This window comes from Solanum verrucosum, unplaced genomic scaffold, assembly GCF_900185275.1.
Source record: "Solanum verrucosum unplaced genomic scaffold, falcon-dt-bn FXZP01000121.1, whole genome shotgun sequence".
NCBI classification, from domain to species: Eukaryota; Viridiplantae; Streptophyta; class Magnoliopsida; order Solanales; family Solanaceae; genus Solanum; species Solanum verrucosum.
This window is the reverse complement of record NW_026020509.1, coordinates 560,599-585,389: the sequence shown is the minus strand read 5'-3', so window position 1 is coordinate 585,389 and position 24,791 is coordinate 560,599. Positions and strand designations below refer to the sequence as shown.

At 36.5% G+C, this 24,791-nt stretch overlaps 3 protein-coding genes across 3 annotated transcripts; 1 reads left to right on the top strand and 2 right to left on the bottom strand.

Annotated features, from left to right (window-relative positions):
- Window positions 1–1,140: 1,140 nt before the first annotated feature.
- Window positions 1,141–1,642, top strand: LOC125809677 (uncharacterized). The gene has a single exon (XM_049489270.1). The coding sequence runs from the start codon at window positions 1,156–1,158 to the stop codon at window positions 1,624–1,626; it is 471 nt and encodes a 156-aa protein (XP_049345227.1). The 5' UTR covers window positions 1,141–1,155; the 3' UTR covers window positions 1,627–1,642.
- Window positions 1,643–3,456: 1,814 nt separating this feature from the next.
- On the bottom strand, window positions 3,457–10,958 carry LOC125809767 (uncharacterized). The gene is made up of 5 exons (XM_049489366.1): window positions 10,899–10,958; window positions 10,429–10,778; window positions 9,308–9,679; window positions 4,601–9,012; window positions 3,457–3,995 (listed from the first exon to the last, which is right to left on the bottom strand). Exons 2-4 carry the CDS (start codon window positions 10,579–10,581, stop codon window positions 4,636–4,638), a joined length of 4,902 nt encoding a protein of 1,633 aa, XP_049345323.1. The 5' UTR covers window positions 10,582–10,778; window positions 10,899–10,958; the 3' UTR covers window positions 3,457–3,995; window positions 4,601–4,635.
- A 2,777-nt stretch (window positions 10,959–13,735) lies between these two features.
- Window positions 13,736–21,356, bottom strand: LOC125809628 (anaphase-promoting complex subunit 11-like). Its single transcript, XM_049489223.1, has 4 exons — window positions 21,282–21,356; window positions 17,896–17,972; window positions 16,890–17,008; window positions 13,736–13,853 (listed from the first exon to the last, which is right to left on the bottom strand). The coding sequence occupies exons 1-4, from the start codon at window positions 21,354–21,356 to the stop codon at window positions 13,738–13,740; spliced, it is 387 nt and encodes a 128-aa protein (XP_049345180.1). The 3' UTR covers window positions 13,736–13,737.
- Between the last annotated feature and the right edge of the window lie 3,435 nt (window positions 21,357–24,791).

Here is a 24,791-nt window from a genome sequence, read left to right as displayed (position 1 = left end):
CTCCCTCCGTTTTATTTTACTTGGCCTATATTAATTAAAGTAATTTACACAAAGATTCAAGTCCACTGCAACGCTTTAGCTTTTTATCCTATAGTTACATTGAAATCGACTAAATTCAAATTCATTTGAATTGATTAGGAATAGCTTTTTATCCTATAATTATATTGAAATCCGACTAAATTCGAATTCATTTAAGTTGATTAGGAATTGAAGTGAAAGGCTTTCAAGTTTTTTTTGGTTTCCCATCCGGTGTCCGGTACCCACATTGGAGCCCGACTAAATCCGGATTCGCGCCGGGAAGTCCCGAAGTCCCACATTGGGGGGTTAGGAATTGAAGTGAAAGGCTTTCAAGTTTTTTTTTTGGTTTCCCATCCGGTGTCCGGTACCCACATTGAAACCCGACTAAATTCGGATTTGCGCTGGGAAGTCCCACAACATTGGGGGGGTTAGGAATTGAAGTGAAAAGGCTTTCACTTTTTTTTTTTGGTTTCCCATCCGGTCCGGTACCCACATTGGAGCCCGACTAAATTCATATTCGCACCGGAAAGTCCCACATTAAGGGGTTAGGAATTGAAGTGAAAGGCTTTCAAGTTTTTTTTTGGTTTCCCATCCGGTGTTCGGTATCCACATTGGAGCCCGACTAAATCCGGATTCGCGCCAAGAAGTCCCATTGGGGGTAAAACGCTCCCTAACAAATGTGACTCCGTACCCAAGGGGAATCGAACCTGAGACTTCTTGATTAAGGATGAAGGAAGGAGTACTTACCAATCCACCACAACCCTTGTTGGTAAAGGCTTTCAAGTTACACTAACAGTGTTATTAAGGTGTGACTTTTAAGTTACAATTTCATGATTAGCATATGAAAGTGCTAATCTTAGGGTTAGTTAAGTCCATACAAAATTAGATATCTTTAAAATGGAATGTATTCTATAAAGATTCAATAATATTCAAATTAATCAAGCTTAGATAGAAATATCAAACATCAAATATCACTCAAGCGTCCCATCTATCTACTCAAAGGGCCCTTTAAAAACTTACATTACATTATTTCCCACCAAATATACTCATCATCCAAACTTCTATTATTAAGCTCTACCAGTTTTTCTTTTTCTCCGTCTTCTCTAATCACCAGCGAATGCATTAACCGATATTTCAATGGCCGGTTCTGAATTTCCTCACGCATATGCAGAAACGCCAAGCATCAATAATTCCGATACGCTATTTCAAAGACGTCGTCGTTGTTTCTGCTTCCCATCTTTCCGTTCTCCAAATCAATTAACAAAATATGTTAAGTTGGACTGGTGGCATAGGTTACGTAGCGGTGCGGTTACGGAGGGATCTGTATGGGCGAAAGGAATCAACGCTTTGAAGAAGCTTCGAGAATGGTCGGAGATCGTTGCCGGACCGAGATGGAAGACTTTCATCCGGCGGTTCCATCGGAACAAAAGCGGTAATAGGAATGCGAAATTCCAATATGATCCTTTGAGTTACTCACTGAACTTCGATGAAGGACGGGGGAATAACGGAGAGGAGGAGGAGGAATTGGTGCTTCGGAATTTCTCGACGAGATACGCATCGATTCCGGCGTCTAGTAACTTCGGCAAAGATGGGCCCAGTTTCGTTTGAGTGCCAGAGTCGCAAACAGAACTACTATTTGATAGTGATTGGATATCTGGCCTTTCCGAGATAAAGATGAAATATTTCATGATTAAATTTGATTGATAAATTTATATCGTCAATCGATAAATTAGTCTCAGCATATAATTTTGAGACAATTTAATCCGCGGGGACCCCTTACAGTTCAGTAGTGGGGCTAAGAAAGCACAGCTCATCATAAAAGATAAGTAGGTGCGTGCAAGTTTTCTACTTTTTGTTGGTACAAAAAAAATTATTGTGGTTGGTGTTTGTTGTCTAATGTCTTTTTCCTTGTTTAATTTAATTTTCTTCTGTTGTCTGTATTTTGTTTTTGTCTTTATAAGCACTGTACATAGAATATCCATTTATCCATTTTTTGTGTGATGATTGCTGAGTTGATACTAGGTGTTATTTGAATTTTAAAAAAAACAATATTGAGTATAAATTGTGTGTTGAAATTAATTCTGATCAATTTTAGCTACACAGAGGTAATAAAGTTATTTGTTGGGTACTTTTAAAGTAGCGTCAGGGGCCACCATTGAAGAAATCAGTGGAAATTGACTCATTGATAAAGCAAACATAAACTATTTTTGATGATCCAAATCAAATCCAATGACAATGAAGACACTACGAACAATATATGCTTTTTTGCGTTATAAAACATAACTCTTAGGCATTGGTTAAGTTGCTAGATCGATATCGAGCCCTTATCCCCAAATTTTGTTAAGGGAAACTGGGTTCTTAGATCCATCCTACAGACCAATTTCTCTCCACACAACCAGAAGGAAGATCATTTGTTTGAAGTAACATCTCAACAAACGAATACAAATCAGAAAGGCCTATAACATGATTCATTGAGGCCTTGTGTTCGCTGCATTTTACAGAACAAAATCAAACACTTATCAGATATATGAAAACTAACGTGACAAGTTAAGCTTATTTGTATTCCTAAAGAACTTTGGCATTGAATGAACTCATGTATCTCACTACCCTGCATTGATGAAGAACCTACTATACCCCAAAAGATATAACAGCCACAAGGAGACAGGAAATTTGAAGATGAATTTTAGCCACAAAGCTGATATGTTCTCAAATATTCTTGTTATTTTATAATAGACTAGAGTTGAAAGGAGAAGAGGGGAATTCAATCAAATTAAGTAGATGCAACAAACCATAATCAACAAATAAGCAAGCATCCAAAAGAGTGCAACAATTTGGTCATTTCTTAATTTAGGGCACCTCGTGAAAATGACCAGCATGTGAACAGCCAACTACACGTCCACAAAGAGATGCCAAAATTGGCCAATTCTGGTGAATTAGCTGGAGCAGGAAAAAGAAAAGTTAAAAAAAACAGTTTAGTCATGAGCATCTGAGACTTACTTGTGGAGAACTAAAGCAGATATACCAAATACTAGGGATGCATGCGGCTGTTTATGTATTAGATTACTCAACCTCCCCTAAGGCCTTGGTTCAATAATACTCTAGTTGGAGCAAGAGAGAGGAGGTGAGTCTCTAACCCGTTGGCTGACTGAGGTTAGGTTAGCTAACTCGCAGGGAATTTCTCGGTTACCAAAGACAATATTAAAGATTTACTCATTCACAATCCCCACTCCAGTAATCAGCAGCCAACACGGGGGGAAGAAACCACCACAGTATGTAAATTGCAATAAACCTATGCTCCAAATTCTACACCTTTTGGTTCCTCAACATAACCAAAGTATTCTTTTTCTAGCTCTCAATAATCATTTTGTACACAAATAATGGCTAGAAGGTAAAACACACTTCTCACCACACCATTGATAATATAACCTTGAGGTAGTCTTTTATCTGTGAATCGGACTAAAGCTAAAGTTAGGAACCGAGTGAATTTAAGGTACAATGCAGCTGTATTAAATAAAAGCATGGCAGATGGGCACTTTAGAACCAAAATTTGGTGTCAACCTCTTTATATTTATGTAATTGCCAAAAAAGAGGAGAGAACAGCCAAGAAAGTTGGGAGAAAGAAATATCATTAGCAACAAAGAACATAGAAGGCATTTCATTTTACTCTGTCCAGAAATCCAACCTCCACTGGCAATATCTTGGTCAAGGATAAGACAACTTATCCGCAGTTGCCGGGTGTTGCAGCTTTCAAGCCTTCCAACAGTTAAAATATTTACAGAGGGAAGACTCGTCTGTGTCCACCCAGACAATACGGCTGACAAAAGTGCTCACAAACCGATTGAAATCCTCCTTCCTTTCATACATTGAAAGAAATGGTGGTTGGAGACTCAACACATCATTGGTCACATCACACAACCACAAGAGCATACTAGAAGCTGACACTTTTGAGGAGCCCACCATAGTCCATCCTTTGATAACTGCAAGAAGCAATGAAAAAGGAAAGAGTCATACCAAATATGCAGCAAATATACTTCATCATGCTTAAATTCAAAATATGGTACTAAAAATTATGCACAAGCTCTTAACACTTCAAAGCATTACTCTCCACAGAATGAAACTACTCATTCCTCTGTTTTAAGGATGACACATATCCTAATGGCATATTAAGATCACATTCTCAGGAAGGAGAAACAGCCCAAGTGTTACTTGATAATAGGAGAAAGATCCCAAATATATATATCCAAAATTTTGAATTATCTTCATTTTCTCCCAATCAATGAAAACTACAAGAATTAAAAGATTGTGTTGTCAAACACCTTCATAGATCTTGCAAGTGTACAATGCCGGCAGAAGGGACGCGAGTTCGAAAAAGAGCAATAACTACATGGCAAAAGGAATGTACACAAACAAACAAGCAGCTCAACCACAGCAGGTCACATGCAATTTTGACAAAGTATTTCCAAGCACATGCCTAGAATCTAATCACTTTCCAGTGCTTATACAACATAATAGACAAAGATGGTTAACAGTCTAAATCATAAAGAAGACCATCATAACCACAAGTAAATGAATCTCATATCACCTTGAAGATCGCCAAGTTGCAGTTTTTTTGCATTCCTACTGCCACGGTGATTGCTTGAACCTGTAGCTCTCACTGTCCCATCCTCCCTCAGGTTCCTTCCTCTTCAGTAGACTCCCAGCTACAGGATACATCCTCCCATGCTCGTCCAGTTGCCTTGATACCAACGAAACTGACTCTTCTTTCCCTTCCAAGTCCACAGCTCCAGGACCTGCATTCAAATCCAGACCTTGCCGGCTCCGTTTTCTGTTGTGGTCTGTGGCTCCATTGCTGTTAGCATCGGGAAGGGAAACCACATAAGGCCTTGGGTATTGAGGTGCCACAGCACCTAGCAACTGTGAATTCATAGGTGGAGTGAAAAGTCTTCCACCCGAGGATGAATCAATATAAGAGGTTGATCCAACAGCATATGTTCCAGAGGGAAGTGGGAAAGTGGTTCCAAAAGGGAACACAGGATACTGGAATGGGGCAGCAGGGAATGGCATAGCAGGTGATGATGACAATACCGAACCCCTAAAAACATCTGGAGTAAAGGGGGAACCAGCAGCAGATGGACCTAACATTCGTGGGGCACCAGGTTGGATTATTGGAAATGGTGGCTGCTCCCCACGATCAGGCAACATTGATGGAATTGTCATAGTTGAGTAACTATTCCCTGGAGCAAACCAAGACGATAAGTTTCCCATTTCTGGATTGTTCATTCTCAGGCTAGAAGCATTTAGTTGGGAACGCATGTTTCCCTGATGACTCTGGTGGAATAGAGGCGGTTCTGCACTTGAATCATCAACTCCAGGCCCATTATTCAAATCAAAGTCCCTCCTCACTTCTGTAGTTGGCAAGATGCTGGATGAAGATGCTCTTGTGGGAAAAACAGCACCCTCTAATCTATGACTGCTACTCAAGGAGCATTGGCCTACATCATTAGGTTCATCAACTCTATTCAAATCAAGATCAAGTCCTCCAAAACTACGAAGAGCAGGAGAACCTGAACATCTATTTTTTGATGAAACAAGGTTAGTTATATGGTCCACCGCAGATCCTATTGCTAAAGCACAATCCTGAGAATTTACGTCCTCAAAAACTCTTTCATCAGCTACATTCAAATCAATATCTAATGGAGGACGACCATGCTTGCTGGTAGAAGCTTCAGTAACAGAGATGATCATGGAACTTGAATGCATATCAGGGGGTTTTCTTGGCTCAGCCGGACGAAATGCACTTGTGGCTGCTGATCCTTTCCACCCAAACTCCCCTTTGACTCTCAATAGATCTTCTGGCGGGACAAAAGGACCTTTGGCAGCAGCAGCCACCGTAATGGAAGCAGGAAGGCTACTGGAAACAGAAGAGACAGCAAACGTTGATGGGCTCATTATTTGGACGTTTGACAAACACCCAGGGCCTGTCGAGTTGATTGGCTCCCCATATTTCCCTTCATCAGAAATAAAACCTTCATTTAAGTCAAACTTCATCTTTGAAGCTGAATCTGGGGCAGCAGCAGCAGAGCTTGAAGAAGTTTCCCCTTTGATGGATACGCATTCCTTTGGTCTATCGGCCTCTACACCAGAGTATTTAGATTCTCTTGATTCCACATTTTCCACTTCTGCATTACAAAATCCAGGTGTCTCTTTCTTAGTAAGTAATCCACTGTCAGAATCATGCGTAGTCATCTCTTCAGCATTAGGTTCATCCTTTATCAAATTCCTTCTAGCTACATTAGATTCAGATGCGGCTTTATCCTCAATAACTGAAGTATCAACAGTTTTTTTATCAGAATTTGGCTGTTCTGACTGAAAAACATTCTTTGCATCCATTTCATCAGAATGTCCACCTTTCCCTGCAATAGAATCTCGACTAGAACCAGTTTGTTGCAGCTCTTCCTTGTCACCCCTCTCTGTAGATTCAGATTTTGACACAACCGAAGGCGGTTTCACCTCTGTACTAGCAACACCTAACACCCTACTCACGTCATTTTTGTTGTCGCCCTCATATTTAAAAGCAGAAACTCCAACTGGTCGTTTCAAGTCTTCTATGCTTACAAGGCCATTAGTGACTTGGTCCTCTCCTATTGAACTACCATGTCCACCTAATTCACCATCTAGAACATTATCAAGCGTCTTAGTGGAAATTACTTTTTCCTCATGGAATTGTTTGCTCTGTTCACCATCACTCGCTTTTTCTGATACACTGCAAGGAGCCGCAGCAGACTTTGTCATCTCAACCAACTTCTCATGAACATCTGATTTCAAATTTCCGGCAGTCTGTGAATCAGTGCAGGAAGAGTTAAAGCACTCTCCCGTGGTTGTTTCTTCAGAAGGAGATGAAGAGGGTCTTTTATCTCTGTTGAAATCCGTCACTGCACTTCTATTAGCATGTAGTTTACCCTCAGACCACGACGTACTAGCAACAACGAACTGTTTCTCTTTATCACCATTAGCATCACCGTCATTTCGCCCACCATGGTCACCTGAAGAACTATCCCCAGGAGATGTCTTGGACTTAAGCTCATCACCTGTGCAGGTCTCCCCACCTGAAGGGCTATCTCCTTGGGGAGAAACAAAAGGTGAAACCCTCCCAGACTTGGACATTTCTTCAGTAGCTACACTGGCTAGCAGATTCATTCCAACAGCATCACTTAGTGACATGGATGCGTTTGCTTCAGAATATTTTGCACAGCTCTCAATCAATGCATTCATGGAGCTGAATGAAGCTTCGTGCAGCTTTCCTGACTTCAGTTCAGTTCCTGATGACGAAGAACCAGATTTGGCAACTTCAGCTGATTTCCTGCCCTCAACAGCAGTTTTACTCCGTTCTTCCTCCAGAACAGCAACAGGTGATCCATCACCCTCATCAGATCCAGTGAGTACATCTTTCAAAACATTGCTCTGCCATGATTCTGCATTCCTGTCAATAGTAACATTTGATCGATATGCATCTTTCTTCTCCTTAGAATTACGATCAAGCTGATCATTCTTTTCAGAAAGCACAGGAGAAGAAGCTCGGCTGCTCATGATTGTAGGGTCTTCATATGATCCTCCACTGACACTCCGCGCAGGACTGCGGCCTTTGTTTGAAATCTTTACTATCACTTTGTGACAACTCCCCTCAACAGTTGGCACATCAACCGTTTTTTCACCACTCAATGCAGACTGCAGTGACTTCTCAGTGGTAGGATTCCGGTGCAATGAAGAACTTCTGTTTGTAGAACCTTCTTTTTGACCTGCAGAAACTGATGGTCCAGGACCACCATTTATCGATTTGCGGTGCCGAGAACCACCACTAGAGATCTTGATGCTGCTCATTGAAACAGCAGTTGAACTCCTCGCATCCTCCTTCCCTGATAAGGACTGACTGTGATTGTGAGACTGACTAGAACTGCTGCTCTTATCTTCCCTTGCCAGAGGAACATCACTGGAACCAAAAGCTGAAATTCTTGGCTGACCCACTTTTCCAGATGAAGGAGGTGATGCTTGTTTTATTGGGCCTGGGGACGAGCATGCAGACTTCATATTAGTTTCCACTGGTGTAGGCTTAATTGAGGTTGTCTTGGATGCAGAAAACTGTGTAACTGAGCTCCTTGTTGCATCAGTGGAACCACCAGGATTTTTGTCGCCACTATGAGAAGCCTCAGGCAGCCGTGCTTTAGAGGGCCACGTGACAGCTTGATTTGAGCCAGACTTAGAATCAATCATGTTCATTTCAGCTTCGACGCGTTTCTTCCATGTGTCAACTAAGCTTCGCGCCTTCCTCTGAATTTCCATGTTTTTATGTTGGCGCAAGTGATTAACAGATTTACCAATATTGCACATCTGTAGTGCTTGAAGATTCACAGGAAGCCTATCAAGTGCTCGAAGCAAAATCAAGAGAAATTCCTCAATTGATATATCACCGTCCTTACTATTACTAACTTCAACAATCCTCCCTCTATGAACATCTTGAAGCCATCCATCTAACACAGGCAAACCCTTTAACTGTACAAACCTAGCAAGGCAGTCAAACTTGTCGGTTGCAGCAACAACACTTGCAAGCATCGAACGACTAGTCAAATCCATTTTCCTTTCCACTCTATCCGGTTGCATGAGCTGAACAAGCTTTGCAGCCCCTTCACAGTCCACAAGTCCTCCTTCCTCTGTTATTTTAGAAATTTCAGATTTTAAGACGCTTTCACTATCATCAGATTTAACTGAACGTTCCCGTTTGATGGATTCAGAGCCCTGTTCTCCTCGCTCCCTTTTCTTTCCCTTGACTTGTGAAGGAAAAGATGCTACACTATTTTGTACATTATCAGAACCAGTTTTCAATTGTGACGCCGACATAGAGCCATTCATCGGTTTAGGAGAACGACCACCAGGCTGCACTGTTGCATGCATCTCTACTTGTGTCTTGTATAACAGCTGATCTACCTCTTTTTGTTGTTCCTGCAGAGGAAAAATAATATTTGATAAGTGAAACAATAAGCGAGATCACAAAAAAAATGCCTGAAAGTTTTGCAATTCCTCTTGTTCTCACACCATTTCAAGGAACCACCCCGCAAAGCAGCCCAAAACCTTCTTTTTCTTTGATGAAAAACATATCCAAGAACAAGACACTCTCTCTCTCCCTTTTCCATTCAACATTTCAACCCTATTTATCTATATCATCTGTAAAACAAATTACCTGCCCATAGTTTAGCAGAGGAATACTGAACTGTCAAGCAATGAAATGATAACTTACGTTAATATAATCTTGATCAGTTAACCAACGTAAGCACTTGTTTGAAATGTCATAAACCCGCCTGCAGACAAATGAGGATATCCCAGTTGGAAGTTCAGCCCCTTTAGAAAGGAATGCAACTTTACATGGATGGAGTAATGATGCAGCTGGAGTCTCATCCCTATGGAAGGAATAAAAGATTTCGTTGGGCGTGGTGTCCAGCAAGATGCCCTTGCTAAGCTTCAGCTCAGCAGGACGATAGAGCCAATTAAGACCTAATTGCAAGTTATTATCTTTACCCAATCTTAGTCTACGTATTATTCCAATGAAAGGCGGTGAATCATGTGGTGGTTTGAACAAAGCGCAATCTCCCACACGAATTTTGCGACCATCCTGCAGAGAGAGGATAACATTCACTTCACCAAGAAAACCAGAATAAAAAATACCAAAATAAACTAACAGAATATAAGAAAACTACAAACAGCGTAAAAACATAAGAAAACTACACAGAGGATAACACATATATGAACTAAAAAGCAATAGTGAGAGATGTTGATAGAGTTGAAGACATGGAAAGGGGGAAAACCCTTATCCTCTTCATTCTAAACAAAAAATTATAGTAACACACTTCCATAGTTTCTAGGCACTTTTTTGTATTGACAGTACTTCATAATTGTAGAACCAACACTTATCTACCCAGAATTTGGAGAACACTAGTTTGAGGTATATTTGCAATTTAACTGCTTGCTTTATCTAATCCCAGTATCTTCACCCAAAAAGACACAACAACCAAGTAGTGAACAACCATACACGACCACGACCAAGCTTTCAAGATGCACAAGTGCAGATGATGGATGAATAAGAAGCTAACATAATACTAAAGAACACATCCGCGCACCAAATACCTAACTATACACCTCTCTGCAAAATATGACCAAACACAAGGCAAACATATGAGCATATTTATCACATAAAGCCGCAAGAAGCTAAGCTAAAATGATACAACCTCCAAAAAAATCGCACGCAAACAAAAAAAACTATCTTTTTTATGCACTATTACAGAACTCCCCTCAGTGAGCAGACGGGCACATAAAAGAAAACGAAATAGAAAAAGAAAAAAAAAAAAGCAATCAAGACAATACCTTACAGAAGGAATCAGCAGTAACAGTATTAACAATAGAAGAACCACCGACGTCTACAGTCCTCCTTGTAGTCGTCGCCGGCATGTGCTGACCACCGCTTCCACTCCCCTTTTTACAAACCTGACCTTCTTCCCTTTGTATCCTCCCATGCATAATAAAACTCCCCTTGCATTTTCCCCACTCACTTCACTCTCAACCATCAATTAAACCATCCAATTCCTCAAACAAAACAAAAATCCCCAATTTTCCTCAACCCTAGAACCCCAAAAAAAACCTCGATCGCCCAATTAATACCCCAAAACCCTAACTTCCTTCACTCAATTTCAACACCAAAACATCAATTCACCGATCTGCAAACATCAAATTGTTAGATCCAATTCATACACAAACAACTCCTCGTATCTTTCCACATAACAAACAAACACCAACACAAAAACACAAAAAAAAAAACAACTATATAAAATACAAACCTTAATTTAAGTTGTGAAAAAATACGAAGTAGGAGTATTTGAGGAAGAAAGAAGAAATCGCGAAGTGTTTATGAAAGGGTTAAAAAGGAAAGGTGTTGTTGTTGTTTGAGAAGTTTCGGGTTGTAGAGATTAGGGGAAAACGGGCAGGGGATTTTGGGCAGATTGGGCAGACGCATTGATAACACTTTGTGGGACCCATAAAAGATGAGTTAAAAAGACTGAAATGTTTTTGTGACTGACTGCTACTATATGAGTAGTACTGATGATGACGTGGTGCTAGAATGTGACTGCACTCACTAAAAAATAAAAAATTTAAACTAAAAAGGCTAATTCTAAACACACCTGGCAGGCCTATTTTTTCTATTCTTGTTTTGATTTAATATCGTCGTATTTAAGAGTGTTTTCTATGATTGAGGTTCAAAGGTTTCGGTTAAAGAAAAAGATAGAGATAAATAGAATTAGTATTTGTTATGAGTGGTTTTGATTATAGGAGTGTTTTTTTGTGGTCGGCGTTTTAAGGGGGAGAGAGTGTACATGCGTTGTTCGGTGATTGGATGAACAATCTTTCGGGTGTAGGGATTTAATTTGGATTTGAGGATGCTTCTTTTGAAGATCATGTCGAATCACTCTCTCATACTCCTCATAGGTCAGTCCTGATATCATAGACGGTCGTCGTTGATTGGAGGAGAAGATAAAGTTGTAAGTTCTTCCTTTTATTCTACTATTCCTGTGTTTTCAATACGATAAGTTCTTCCTTCTATTCGATTCTTGCTCTAATTTCAATACTGACAAAGTTCTATTCTTAGTTTGCTCCAATTTCAATACAATAAGTTCTTCCTTCTATTATATTGTTGCTTTGATTTCATTATGATAAATAGAGGTAGCACTAGCTATAAGGTTTTGTGATTATAAGCGCTGCAATCAGCCAATCCGATGGATTTGCCTTCGACTTAAGTCAATTCTTCTTTCATAAGGGACATTAATGAAGTAACATTTATCATCATATATATCCACCGATTCAAATTATATACTTGTGTCTGACAGTCATCATTATCAGTAGTGGACATCAGCCAATTCTTCTTTCACAAAGGACATTAATGAAGTTACATTTATCATCGTATCCACCGAATCAAATCCTATACGTGTCCTTGACAGACGTCATTAACTCATTATAAAACCAACTTTCATTCAAAAGTCAAAACCAAACTCACTCGAAATTAAATTGAAGAAGCTCTCAACTACGGAAAGAGCTTAATAAAGCAGAAAGAGATTTTTCAATATTATAATAAAGTTTTTTTAATTAAAAGTCCGAACAATATAGGTACATAGTATATAGTAATTTGAGGTGGAGGGGGTCGAGCTAGCTAGGGGGGGTGAGTTGACAGATGCGGGTGAGATGTGGCGTGAGGATTTGACTTTTAATTTTTCTAAGAAAGCAACTCTCTCTCTATTTCTTTCTTTTCATTCATTTTTTTTCCTTATATTTTGTTTGGCATCAGATTCACCACTGACCCATTGTGTTTTCTGGTTCCGTACGCATGTGGGTGGGTGAGTGATTGATTGGGTAGCTTCCTTTACAAGAGCAAAAAAGGAATAATTATCCATCTTCATAAAGGGCTTATATGTAATTTGACAATGAGGTTCATAATCTTGTTTAACCACGTGTTTACAAGCTTGTTGAATGTAGGATCGGTAAACAGTTCATCGAATTTCATGTGTCTATCACTCTATTTATTGTTTCCAATGTTTATGCACGATGGAAGTTGTTATGTTATGTCACGTCGTAGTTCTCAACTACTTCCTCCGTTTCAAAAAGATTGGTTTGACTTGGCATGAAATTTAAGAAATTAAAGAAGACTTTTGAATCTTGTGGTCCTAAATTAAAATTATGTTAAATGTACAAAATTGTCCTTAATCTTGTGGTCTTAAACATGCCACGTGGAAAGCAAAAAGTAAAATGTTACCAAAAAAGGAAAGAGATCATTTTTTTGAAACTGACTAAAAAGGAAAGGAGGTCATTCTTTGTGAAACGGAGGGAGTATTACTTAAATGATGTATGAAATTAATTGTGTCAAGAAATTCAATTCATTTTGGTAACAATGAAAACGATAGCACCACAAAAAAAGGAAAAAATAAAAAGAGAGGGCAAATGTCAGCAGCTGACCCTCTACCTAAAGCAAGAATAGTAATAAAGGAATAGTTTGCTGCCAAAGAAGTTGCTTTGCTTTAGGCAGTAGCAACCAAATCTGCTTTTAGTCAGAAAGATAGTACAAAAGCACTACGTACCCTTATAAAAAAAAGCTGACTCATACACATGGACTACTTGCCCATGTCTTTTTATTTAATACACACACGTTGACACCAGATTTTGTGCCCAACAATGACCACTAATTTAATGAGTCTCACGTTTATACAACATGAATCCAACTTACATCTCATCAAACCACTCTTGTTGGTTTTCACATCTCTCAGATAGAAAGAATATAAGAAGCTGCATCCGTAAGCTAAGCTTGAATCTTGTCATCTTCAGATAGAAGAATATCTCAGTTAAAGAATCCGGATCGATGGCATGGCTGTAGAACTTCAACACCTGCTTCCAAGGCTGATACAAATACACTACCTATTCTTGGCCACATAGGCTTAAACTGATAATTGTATATCGGGACGGACACAACTATGCTCGCTATAATATATACTATCACACACAGACACTGTATTACTGAAATATATCAATAGAAAGCAAGCAATTTTTACCCCTTCGCTCAAGAGGCATGAAACATAAAATCCTAGTTGTGGACTTAAATTTTGAATTCATTCGTTCTACTACCATCATCTTTGTTCATTCTTTGAACTGCCATTCACGACGGCACATGGGACAATGTGCTTGTCCAGATTGAGAATTCACCCACTTCAAGATACAATGAAGATGAAATGCATGGTTGCAAGCACCCCATACTGCAAAGACAAGTAAATTATCAAAAGATTAAAAAAAAAAAGGGGGCCAGACTCCTGAGAGGTCATGTCAATACCATCCACAAAAAGATTATGAACCCTAACCATATCAAAAAATCAAACGTCAAGTCTTCCTCATTTTCAATATCCAGTGACACTCCTAATTTGCTGTTTAATTAACATTTAATCTGAATTTGTTAAGAAATAATCAGAAGGGGAAAATGAAAATACAGCAAAATGACCGGTGGACATTCTTTTGGCAATCATCTTGCTTAACCTTGGTGTTTTCAGCAAGTTTGGTTGCAAGGTACTACTCCCTTCTCCCTTCTGGTATTGCCCGTAAGTAAAAGGCATCATTCTGGTTAACTTACTACTACTGCTGACAAAAACTTGAGTATAGCCTGTAAAACCATGGCCTTTTGCCACTCCCAAATTCAGCTTGGGTGGGCATGTTTCATCCCCTTTTATACCAGCCTTGTAGAGCCATAGAGAGATACCAAAGACTTACTTTTTTCTCCCTTGTTTTTTCTTTTTGGGTTTTAAGGGTGGTCAAGGCTAAGGGTTTGTGAGTTTAGAATGCAAAGGTAAGTATAGAATTCACTTTTTTTCTGAAGTATAGGAAAATTGTATAAAGAAGGTGCAGATTTCACATGGTCTCTGAACAGAGACAACGTTGTGATCATTTAAGAGTTTTTGTTTTGTCCACGTAAGATTGTTAGTAGTTGTAGTAGAGACAACTTTACAATTGAAACTTGTGATACATCTGGAGCTGCCCAATTATCCTCCACTGCATCATCTCTGTTTCTGGCATGTTTAAATGTGCCAACAGAGACTTTCTCAAGACAGCTTTTCTCCCCTTATGAATTTGTAGTTAACACAAGTGAACCTTTTAAAATACACGCTTTGAAAGAGACTCTGAAGATAATTGTTAATATAGGGTGTAACTTTGCAGCTTACTGAGTATTTTGGTCAAATATTTTCACCATAAGCTGTCAACAAAAAGATAAGAGTACAAATACTTGTCAAGAATCTTGTATTTTTTGAGAATCAGTATTAGCAAACAATATGTCTGTGCTACAGAGCATTTCAGTTATTGACTAAATCTTTCTATGACTAGCTCATATTACTGACTCAAATTTGAAAACAAATTGTTAAGTATCCATTTGATTTGTCCAAGCTGTGAGACGCTTGTGGTATTGAATCATGCTTCTCTCCATGAAAAATAATGTCTATCTACTCTGACAGAAGCTTGAATAATCACACTGTATCACCAACTTTAACCTTTATGCATGTTAGAGATCAAATTTGGTTTTAGGCATGAAGATAGGCTTCACGTGCCAGTAATGACTTAAATAAGTTCCCATAGACATAGGAGTTCTCAGAAAATCACAACTTCTCAATAGTTCTCACTAATGTCTGTTTGATTCTTAAGAGTACTTCTCTTAATATCCATGCATATTTATTTGCCACTTTTTCTGCAATACATATTGGATATGTAATTTCCTTGAAGTTGGATAAGAAACAGTGAGCATCCACGGGTGTGGCCTAGTGGTCAATGAAGTGGGAGAAGAACCATGAAGTCTCCAGTTCAAATTCCAGCGGAGACAAAAACAGACACTCGGTGATTTTCCCATATATCTGAGCCTTGGTGGAAGAGTTACGTGGTAGTTGTTGCGGGTGGGAGGTAACACGTATCTCATGGAATTAGTCGCGGTGCCCGCAAGCTGGCATGGACACCATGATTATCAAAAAAATTTAAGGATAAAGTATTAATAGAATGAAACAAAATTACCAATGTAAACTACTTTCTCTTGGGATTATTGAAATCCTGCTAGCAAGAGAGGCTGATTCTAATGCCTCTCGGTTTATGGAAGAGAAGAGATGGGGATATAGGGCGAGACAATTTATAAAATCCTGCTGGCAAGACAAGCATTTATGCTTCATAGGGGCTAGGGCCAACGGCTCACATCAGATATCAACAGTTAAAGGAGGGTAGCCTGGGAAACATTACTATGCCTCTTTGGTACTTTATGGAACGAAAGATATACAAGATTGTTTCAGAGCAGTATGGTGTAGAAATATTAAAAGTTATTTTCTTGTTCATTCATATTTTTGGTAAAGAGAAAATAACATGTTTCTATAGCGATCAAAGTGGTTTGATGCATGTGGATGGCTCATTTCGGTTCATATACATCATTTGCAAATTCCTTTGACACTGACTGGGTGTTAAGTAATGAAATCAAACTAAAAAGACCCCTGAAAAACACAAGACTTAATGAAAGTGGTGTACTAAGGTAAGTACAGTAATAGAAACAGTGTGCAATTAAAGTAGTATTCTTCTTTCCGTTGAGTGCTTAAACAAGGTACCGTAGCTTGAAGGGATTTTATATAGATTGTAGAGCTAAGTTTTGAGAATATCAATGTTTTCAGTAACCCACCTACTTTGTATCCAAAAGTTGTACCCTTTACTTTATCATTTCCAGTCTTACAACCAAATCAAACGAACTAAAACTAGTTTTACCATCCAGTAGGACAGTGATAGGTAACACTAGAATGAAGGACTATAATATTATCAAGGAACACTTTATACCATTCCTTGTGCTCATGAGTAACATCAATTATAGAAATATGTAAACCTCGTAAACTAAGGCAGGAGGATTTTTTCCCATTTTGTCAATACATGATGAAATGAATGCACAATCACATTTTTCTTTTTACTCTTGGAAAGATAGTGCAGCAGACTTATAACCTCAATTGGAAGGCACAGACGAAAAGTCTAGGAACCAAAATTTTCTGATGCTTGAATTGTTTCATCAATTGCTTCAATAATGTATCTCAAAGTTGAAAGTGCAAATACATATCAATGTACAGACATAAAAGGCACTAACGATATGAAATCTACAAAACATAATATTTTATCCATGTAAATATATTAGAATTGGTGTGACTCATTGTATATGCAGATACACTAGGTTTACATGTGAATGGTGATTCAGTAACTTACTGAGAAAATTATCAGTGAGAGATAAACAGGCTTACTTAGTGGACAGTCATCACCAGGGAGTTTGCAATCAGGACAACAACCATCAAAAGCCATCCTGCATATACCACAAGTTTCATCTTGCGCGTCCCATGTCCATGAAGCAACGGTGTGCCATCTGCAACACACAAGGAAGTAAGATGCAGTAATCACATAATGTAGTCTAAAGTCAGACAACTATTAAATACCAAATGTCATGAAGAGGACATACTCTATTCACGATCCCAGCAAAAAACACAACAGAACTGGTTAAGGGAAAATTCATGATATAGTCTATATCCCAAAGAAATATCACAACATATCCTTCTGTCAAAGCATCTAACCAACTTGAAACATAAAGCTTACACTCCATTTACTTAACAAAATTAGAACATGCACTTCTACACCTCATAAAAACATGAAATAATCGATGGAATATAAATAGAAGTCACAGTTGAGGTGAAAGGTTCAAACCTAATAACTTATTTTTTTTTAAAAAAGTAGATTTTCAGAGGAAAAAGACCAAAGGGCTAGTGAGAATGCTTCTTTGTAATCCTAAGAAGTTCAATGCCTCTACATTCTCCAACAAAATTCAGAACTCAATGATATTAAAATCCCAAGATCACATGATAAGGCATATCCAATCACTAATTACATATTTACAACAACAACATACCCAATGTAATCCTACGAAGTGGGAATCAAACTAGTTGCATATTTAGACTGTAAAAATATGTTTCCATAACAGAAATTATTTCCTAACATTTGCTATAATTCACTGCACTTTAATCTGCTCCAATGAAATTAACATATATACATTTCATAGCCTTCATTTGTACATTTCATATCATCAGTGAAATAACCACAAAAGGATACGCAAAATCTTGACTTTCATTGGCTCGCTCTCTGCAATATCAAGACCACAAAAAAATTGGTAAGGCCATGAAAATGGAAATTCTAAATTCTATACTAAAATGAAAATTGAAAACTCTCTTCACAAAAAAGTAATTTGGAAGAGATATTAACTTTTTTCTGAGACAAAATTGATGCGTTAATCTATGGATTATGAGTTTCTGGGTGAAAATTGAACTGAAATTATCTTTCTTTTTAGGGCATTACACGAACTTTGAAAATGGCGGAAAAACTAGTGAAAAATATGATATGGGCCTGCCTTGGAAGCAAGACTGAACTAGCCCATATCTTACAACTCACATGGCCCGTTAATGATTTTAGGGCTCGTTTGGTTAGAGAACAAGTTATTTCAGAATTATTAGAAGTATTGGAAACACCTCTAAATTTGACGTAAATTATTAGTTTCATCCTGAATTATTGAAAGCTTTTAAAATATTTCTTTACTTGACTAACTGAACTTAAATATACCCCTGATCTTGCAACATGAGTGAAATACACCTCTAAATTCTCATCAAGTTTAAAAGTGTTTTCAACTCTTCTCTCAGTTTTTTTATTAAGAGTCTCATGCTTTGTGTATCTAAGTTTAGTTAGTAAAGTAAATGAATGTTTTTAAGTCTGTCAATAGTTCGGAGACGAAACTAATAACTTGTGTCAAGCTCATAAATATTTTCTCTCTTATTTCACCCTTTAGACTTGTTTGATTGAAGATTATGTTATTCCATAATTAATTATCCCAATATTAGTTATTTCAAGATCGTTATTTTATCCTCAATGTGGAATAAAAATAAACTCAAAAGTATTTTCAATATTTCCCTCTCATTTCACCCTTTAGTTCATCTCCAACCCCACTCTACTTTACTCTTCATTCTCTATATTTAGAGAGTAAAATAGAGAATTGGATCTCCAATCACCCTCTAAAAAACTCTCTATTCTCTGTTTATAGAGAGGTGAATAGTAGTTCTCCAAATTTGGAGAACTAGTATTCACCTCTCTATTTCACTTTGTCATTAGTTTAATATTATTATATTATTTGTAACTAACATATTATTTTTCATATAAGACAATTAATTAAATTTCTAATATTCATAATTCTTTTAAAATGTAATACAACATTTTAAAATTTTAAAAATACAATAAATGACATAATAATTTATATACAAGATAACAATACAATACATAACATAATAATTTTAAAAATCACAACAATAATTTAGTAATCCGGTTGGTCATTTTCAGATTTAACAATATTCGGAAAAAAAATAGTGTATGATCTAGAGAATTGTTGTGCTTGTGAATGCGGTTGTGTTTATTGATTTCTCTTTTTCAATTATTTGTAGTTGTTCTTTAAAAATTTAGAATAAAATATAATTTTATATTAAATACAAAATTTGAAAAGTAATAATTTTATATTACATGAAAATTATATAGAGTGATTATTTTAAAGAAAAAAAAGAACAGATTTATATTATGAAATAAGAAAATGAAATAGAAATATAAATAATAATATAATATTGAAGAGAGAGAAAAAAATTCCTTTTTAGAGAGTTGGGTTGGAGTTGATTGTCTGAAAAAATATAAAACTCTATATTTGGAGAGTTTAGGGTTGGAGATACCCTTAGACTTTTTAAATAAAAAAATGAATTTTTGGATATGGGGTTCGATTATTGCTTCTCAACAATCCTTACATCAGCTGGCTAAAGAAGCCCAAATTAAACAGGAGTTAGCTGGCCCAATTTAGGAAAGACAAGTTAAGCTTCCCCAACAGTAGGGTTTACTATAAAGAGTTCTCTTTGTCTCTCCTCATCCGCCTCCATGTTTCTTATCCCCTTTTTCTTGTCTTTGATCATTCTCCGCCGCTGGGACCTCAATATTCTACATCCATGATCAACGAAGTGATATCTCAGCTCATAAAGGTATTCCCATCATATTTTGTGTCTTTTCCAACTAGTTTCCCTGTTAACTTTTCTTTTTTTGTAGATGTATACCCCGGTGGAGATGTGTGGAATTCACACAGTCAACGATGACGTTCCTTCTGAAAGCTTTGAGTTATCAGCCTGAGGCTCGAGTTTGAGCTTCATATGTAAGCTGAAGTTGCTCTTAGGTAAGTAAGCTTCAGCACAACTAGGTCGTCTCTTAGAAGATAGAACTTGGATTTGTAAATATAGTAGTTATGTAGTTTTGGTTGACTTAGCATGTTGGGTTGATTCTCCTTATTTTAATTCTTAATAATGGAATATGTCGTTTATCTATGTTGAGAATTCTTCTTCATGTGCTTGGTAGATTATCGAAGTCATATACTTGTACTTGCCTTGCTTGATCTAAAACCAGTTTGCCAGATAGTCTATTAATCGATTAGCCTCCCGAAATATATGTTTTACTTCAACCTGCTTTCTTGCTATGTTTGTTGTATGTTTTCTATCTTTTCAGCACGTGACTAAAGAATCTTCCATTGCATTAGTAACATGTGTTTAATTGTCAATGAATCTGTATCCATAATTATCTTCTGAAAATTTTGTGTTGTGCAGTATTGCATTGTTTTTAACACATTCATAATTTCAGCTTCCATATTTATAGCCTCCCCTATCATTTGTGCTTCCGCATAAATTAAATCTCCCATGTTATCTCGTATGTTGAATCCATATGAGCTCTGTCCAGGATTTTCTTTGCATGCACCATATGTGTTTGATTTCACCTAATCATAATCTGGTTTCTCCCAGCACATTATTCTATAGTATAGTGTTGGTTTGTATGCGCTTAGAGTGGTGAGCATCTCCTGCCAATTCTGAATCTTTTATCTTAGCCATGGATACTTCACTTTGATTAACATTTGAATTGTTTGGTGACATTGCCCTAGCAACCTCATATATGTCACCTCATTTTCATGTTTTTTAGCATTACTCATTTTCCATAAAGTAATTACTGGTATTGCCTTGAAAATTTGTTTCACCTTGTACTGTCCTGGCCAATTCCACCAGGTAGTAATCAGTTGTTGTAGGTGAATTCCCTCAATGTTAATATCTGCACATGAAGCTAAGTGCTTCCATAACTTTTGGGCTATGAGGGATGTTAGAAATATGTGTTGTATTGTTTCCTCCTCCTCCACATTGCAACAATAGCATTTTGATACCATATTTACTCTCATCCTTTTAAGAACATCATATGTGGGAATTCTCTGTCTCCATACTCTCCAAAAAAATAATGAAGTTTTAAAAGGTAACCACCCAATTCAGAAGTTAGTCATCTATTCAATTTTTTTTTTTTTTGCCTAGTTACATGAAATGATGACCTCACAATAAATTCCCCTTGAGAATTACCCATCCACCAGGCCTTATCTTGAGCACCCACGCTCATATTAGAACTGATATCCTTCAAAATACAACCTACTATATTGTGAGACAATAACTGACTTAGTCTTGCTATATCCCATTGCCTATTCTGAATTATCTCTTTGACCTCCACTTCTTCCTATACTCCTTTTGGTTCAATGTAATAAAAAACACCTTGTTTAGTCCAGTTGTCCATCCAGAAGCTAGCATTCCCTGCCTTCTGTTGCCATCAAATTTCATGTTCCACATCTTCCCTGACTCGTATCATTTTTCTCCAGACCTATGATCAGGGGCGAAGCCACCTTATACTAAGGAGGTTCATCCGAACCCCTTTCGGCGAAAAATTACATTAATTATACATGGTTAAAATGTTTTTTTATGTATATATAGTATATGTCGAACCCCCTTCGGCTACTTCGTGTGTCTATTTCTACAGATTTTGAACCTCCTTATTGAAAATCCTGGCTCCGCCATGTGATGCACATCTGTTATTCGCCATTGTGGGGTGGTGTTTTTTACAATACTCGTTCCACATAAATGTGCTTCATAGCGATGTCTGAGTTCTAAACAACCACCACAATTTAGCGAAAAGAGCATTAGATATATCAAAAATGAATCTGAACCCCAGCCCCCTTCCCTATTTGGGAAGCACATTTCAGACTATGCAACCCAATGTTTACCTTTTACTTTTGTATAGTCACCCCAGAAAAAATTAGCAAAAAACGGATGGATTTGATCTATAACATCTTTTAGTGGAGAGATAGTTGATAACATGTAAATAGGTATGGACTGCAGTACATGATTTATCAAAATGTATTTTCCACCAAAGGACAGGAATCTGTTATGCCATAAGAAAATTCTGGCCGCAACCTTCTTAATTAGCCCTTCGAAGTAGCTATTCTTTTTTCTTCCATAATATATAGGACACCCTAGGTATGTGACAGACAAATTGCCAGGCCTAATCCTCAGCCTTATTGTTACAATCAAAGGTGTCTTTTCATGTAAGTAAAAAAAACTGTTCTCCTTGTTGACCATTTGTCCCGACACTGTTTCATAATCCCTCAAAATCTTCATAATTTGAATCATTGAATGCCTGTCTCCCGATCCAAACAAAATTGTGTCATCTGCATAGGCTAGATGATTGATTTTAGGACTCCATTTTGGCATTTCAAATCCCTTAAAAGATTCTTGCTCATTAAGTTGGTTAAGACTTTTAGATAACACCTCCGTAACTATAATAAACAAGGTTGGAGACAATGGATCCCCTTGCTTTAGTCCCCTAGTTGAGTGGAAGAAGCCATAAGTCTGTCCATTAATTAGTACATAGTACCAATTAGCCAAAATCAACCTCCAAACAATATTTGTTATCACCTTGAGAATCCAAACTTCCTTAGCACGTTTGTTAAGAATATCCAAGCCACTCTATCATATGCCTTAGCCATATCCAACTTTACCACTACATTAGCCTCTTTATTACTTAGGTATATATCCCGTATAATCTCTTGTGCTAACAAAACATTTTTCGTTATGCTTCTTCCTTTCACAAATTCGGACTGGTTAGGAGATATAATATTTAGAGGCACTCCAACAATCCTCTCATGAAGCAGTCTCGAAATCACCTTATTAGTAAAATTGCTCAGACTTATGGGCCTCAACTCTTTGAATTTTTGCACAAACTCCTTTTTTGGAATCAAAACAAGGTTAGTATGTGTAATGAATTTGGGCAACTCCTGCCCACCGAAAGCGCTTGAACTAATCTCGTGAGGTCCTCACCTTTTAGACTTGTTTGATTGAAAATCGTTATTTTATCCTCAATGTTGAATAAAAATAACACTATAATCCTGAGATAACTGACTCGGAATCAGTTATCATGTGATTTTGCCTTAACCAAACATAAAATAAACTCATCAAAAATTAATTATGGGATTAAGTATATCTTATTCCTCGTACCAAATGAGCTCTTGATGTGAGATAAAAATAACACTATAATTTTGAGATAAATCTACAATTTATTTCAATCAAACGTGGAATAAACTAAACCTAAAATTAATTTCTAATTTTTTTAAATATCCTATAATTTTTAATGTACAAAAATGTAAAAGGTATATTTTGCTAATTAAAGTTCAAATCAGATTAACATACCTTCATGCACTTTATTGCAGATCAAAGTCTCATGTGAATCAAATTATTCCCACAAATTATGACTTCTAATCGTTAGATTAATTATTCAAATAAGTAAATTGAGAAGTCCCCAATTTGATGCACTTTGGATATGAATTCTATTTAATTTAAAGTTTCAATTAATATATTCTTATGTACCCAAAAAATAAGAAATCGTAGTCGTTAAAATTTTAATTTCAAAATCTATGATCAAATGAAAACAAAAAGACATAATCTTCTAAATTGTCTTTTTATTTTCTTTTTCTTATGCGATACATTGAAAATGTCCCAAAAAAATAAATACCGAGTAGTGTGATCTTAATTCATTAAACTACTATACTCCTTCTGTTTCATATTAAATATACACTTTCTATTTTACACGATAATTAAAAATTATTAATGGATTGATCATCTTTAAATCTATTAATGATTTTGCCCTTAGTTCATATTAAATAGCTTTTAAAAAGTATATTCTTGGACTTCAAATTTTCTTTAAACTTTCGAAGGTCATAATAATTATAGGGGTAAAATGAAAAAAAAAATTAATTCTCTCATAATTTAATAAGTTATCGAATAAAATGAGACAAATATTTTTAATAAAGTGCCATTTAATATGGGATGGAACTGATAGCAATTAGGTTTGAAACACATTTTTTAAATTCAAAATCAAATTGTATGTTTGGGAATCTTGCATTAACTTTCTTTGTCTTGCATTGGAATTTGTGCTTAATTTAATTTGAGATTGTTGTACGAACAAATCCGTCATTAGAATAAATGTTAATCCTCTTCTATTTGAAGTATATAAATTTTTTAAAATATAAGGCTTAGATTTAAAAAAACCTTAGTCAGATTGCTGACAAAAGATAAACTATTTTTATTGAAGTAATAAATATAAATTAGCACTTAAACTAATACACAGGAAGCGGGGAGAGGGGGGGGGGGGGTCAAGATTCTTTTGATTAATTTCTATTTCTTACAAATATTTGTTTATAAATTTATTTTCGAGAAAAATAATAATTCAAATTTTGTGCTATGATAAAAATTCTGTTTTCGTTAATCGTGGTAAAAATATTTTTGTTGTTATAAAATTACTCTAAATATGTCTTTATTTGATTTTCAATATATAAGTCTCTGTTAAAAAGGTTAAACGTATTCTTGTAATATGCGAAATAATTCACATTTGCTTATAAAACTTTGTGAATTAGCACAGTTTTTTTCTAATCAACAAATACCAATAATTATTGCTCTAAATCAATAACGAGAAATGTCTTTCTTGATATTTTCTTTAATGTATAGTTTCATTTTACTAAGGTCCTTTTAAATTTCGAAAGAATTGAGTTTATAATTCGTTATGAAATTATTTTAATATTTTTATTTTATGTTAAAATATTATTTCTTCTATTCAATTTGTAAGTGATGATAAGTCGTAAAATATAATTTTCAGTTAAATTTTGTTATTATTACATTATTACATTACATTACATTACATTAATACAAAAGTGAGTGGGGTGTGTAGTACTACAC

What these genes read in the sequence shown, in the direction of transcription:
- LOC125809677 (XM_049489270.1), top strand. Translation starts at nt 1,156, where the DNA reads ATGGCCGGTTCTGAATTTCCTCACGCATATGCAGAAACGCCAAGCATC.
- LOC125809767 (XM_049489366.1), bottom strand. Translation starts at nt 10,581, where the DNA reads ATGCATGGGAGGATACAAAGGGAAGAAGGTCAGGTTTGTAAAAAGGGG. An exon ending in CTGCTGATTCCTTCTGTAAG is followed by an intron (nt 9,680 to 10,428) that starts GTATTGTCTTGA and finishes CTCTCTCTGCAG; the next exon opens with GATGGTCGCAAAATTCGTGT. An exon ending in CTGATCAAGATTATATTAAC is followed by an intron (nt 9,013 to 9,307) that starts GTAAGTTATCAT and finishes TTTCCTCTGCAG; the next exon opens with GAACAACAAAAAGAGGTAGA.
- LOC125809628 (XM_049489223.1), bottom strand. Translation starts at nt 21,356, where the DNA reads ATGTGGAACATGAAATTTGATGGCAACAGAAGGCAGGGAATGCTAGCT. An exon ending in GGACAACTGGACTAAACAAG is followed by an intron (nt 17,973 to 21,281) that starts GTGTTTTTTATT and finishes TGCCCTAAAAAG; the next exon opens with AAAGATAATTTCAGTTCAAT. An exon ending in TGGTGATGACTGTCCACTAA is followed by an intron (nt 13,854 to 16,889) that starts GTAAGCCTGTTT and finishes TTGTCTTTGCAG; the next exon opens with TATGGGGTGCTTGCAACCAT.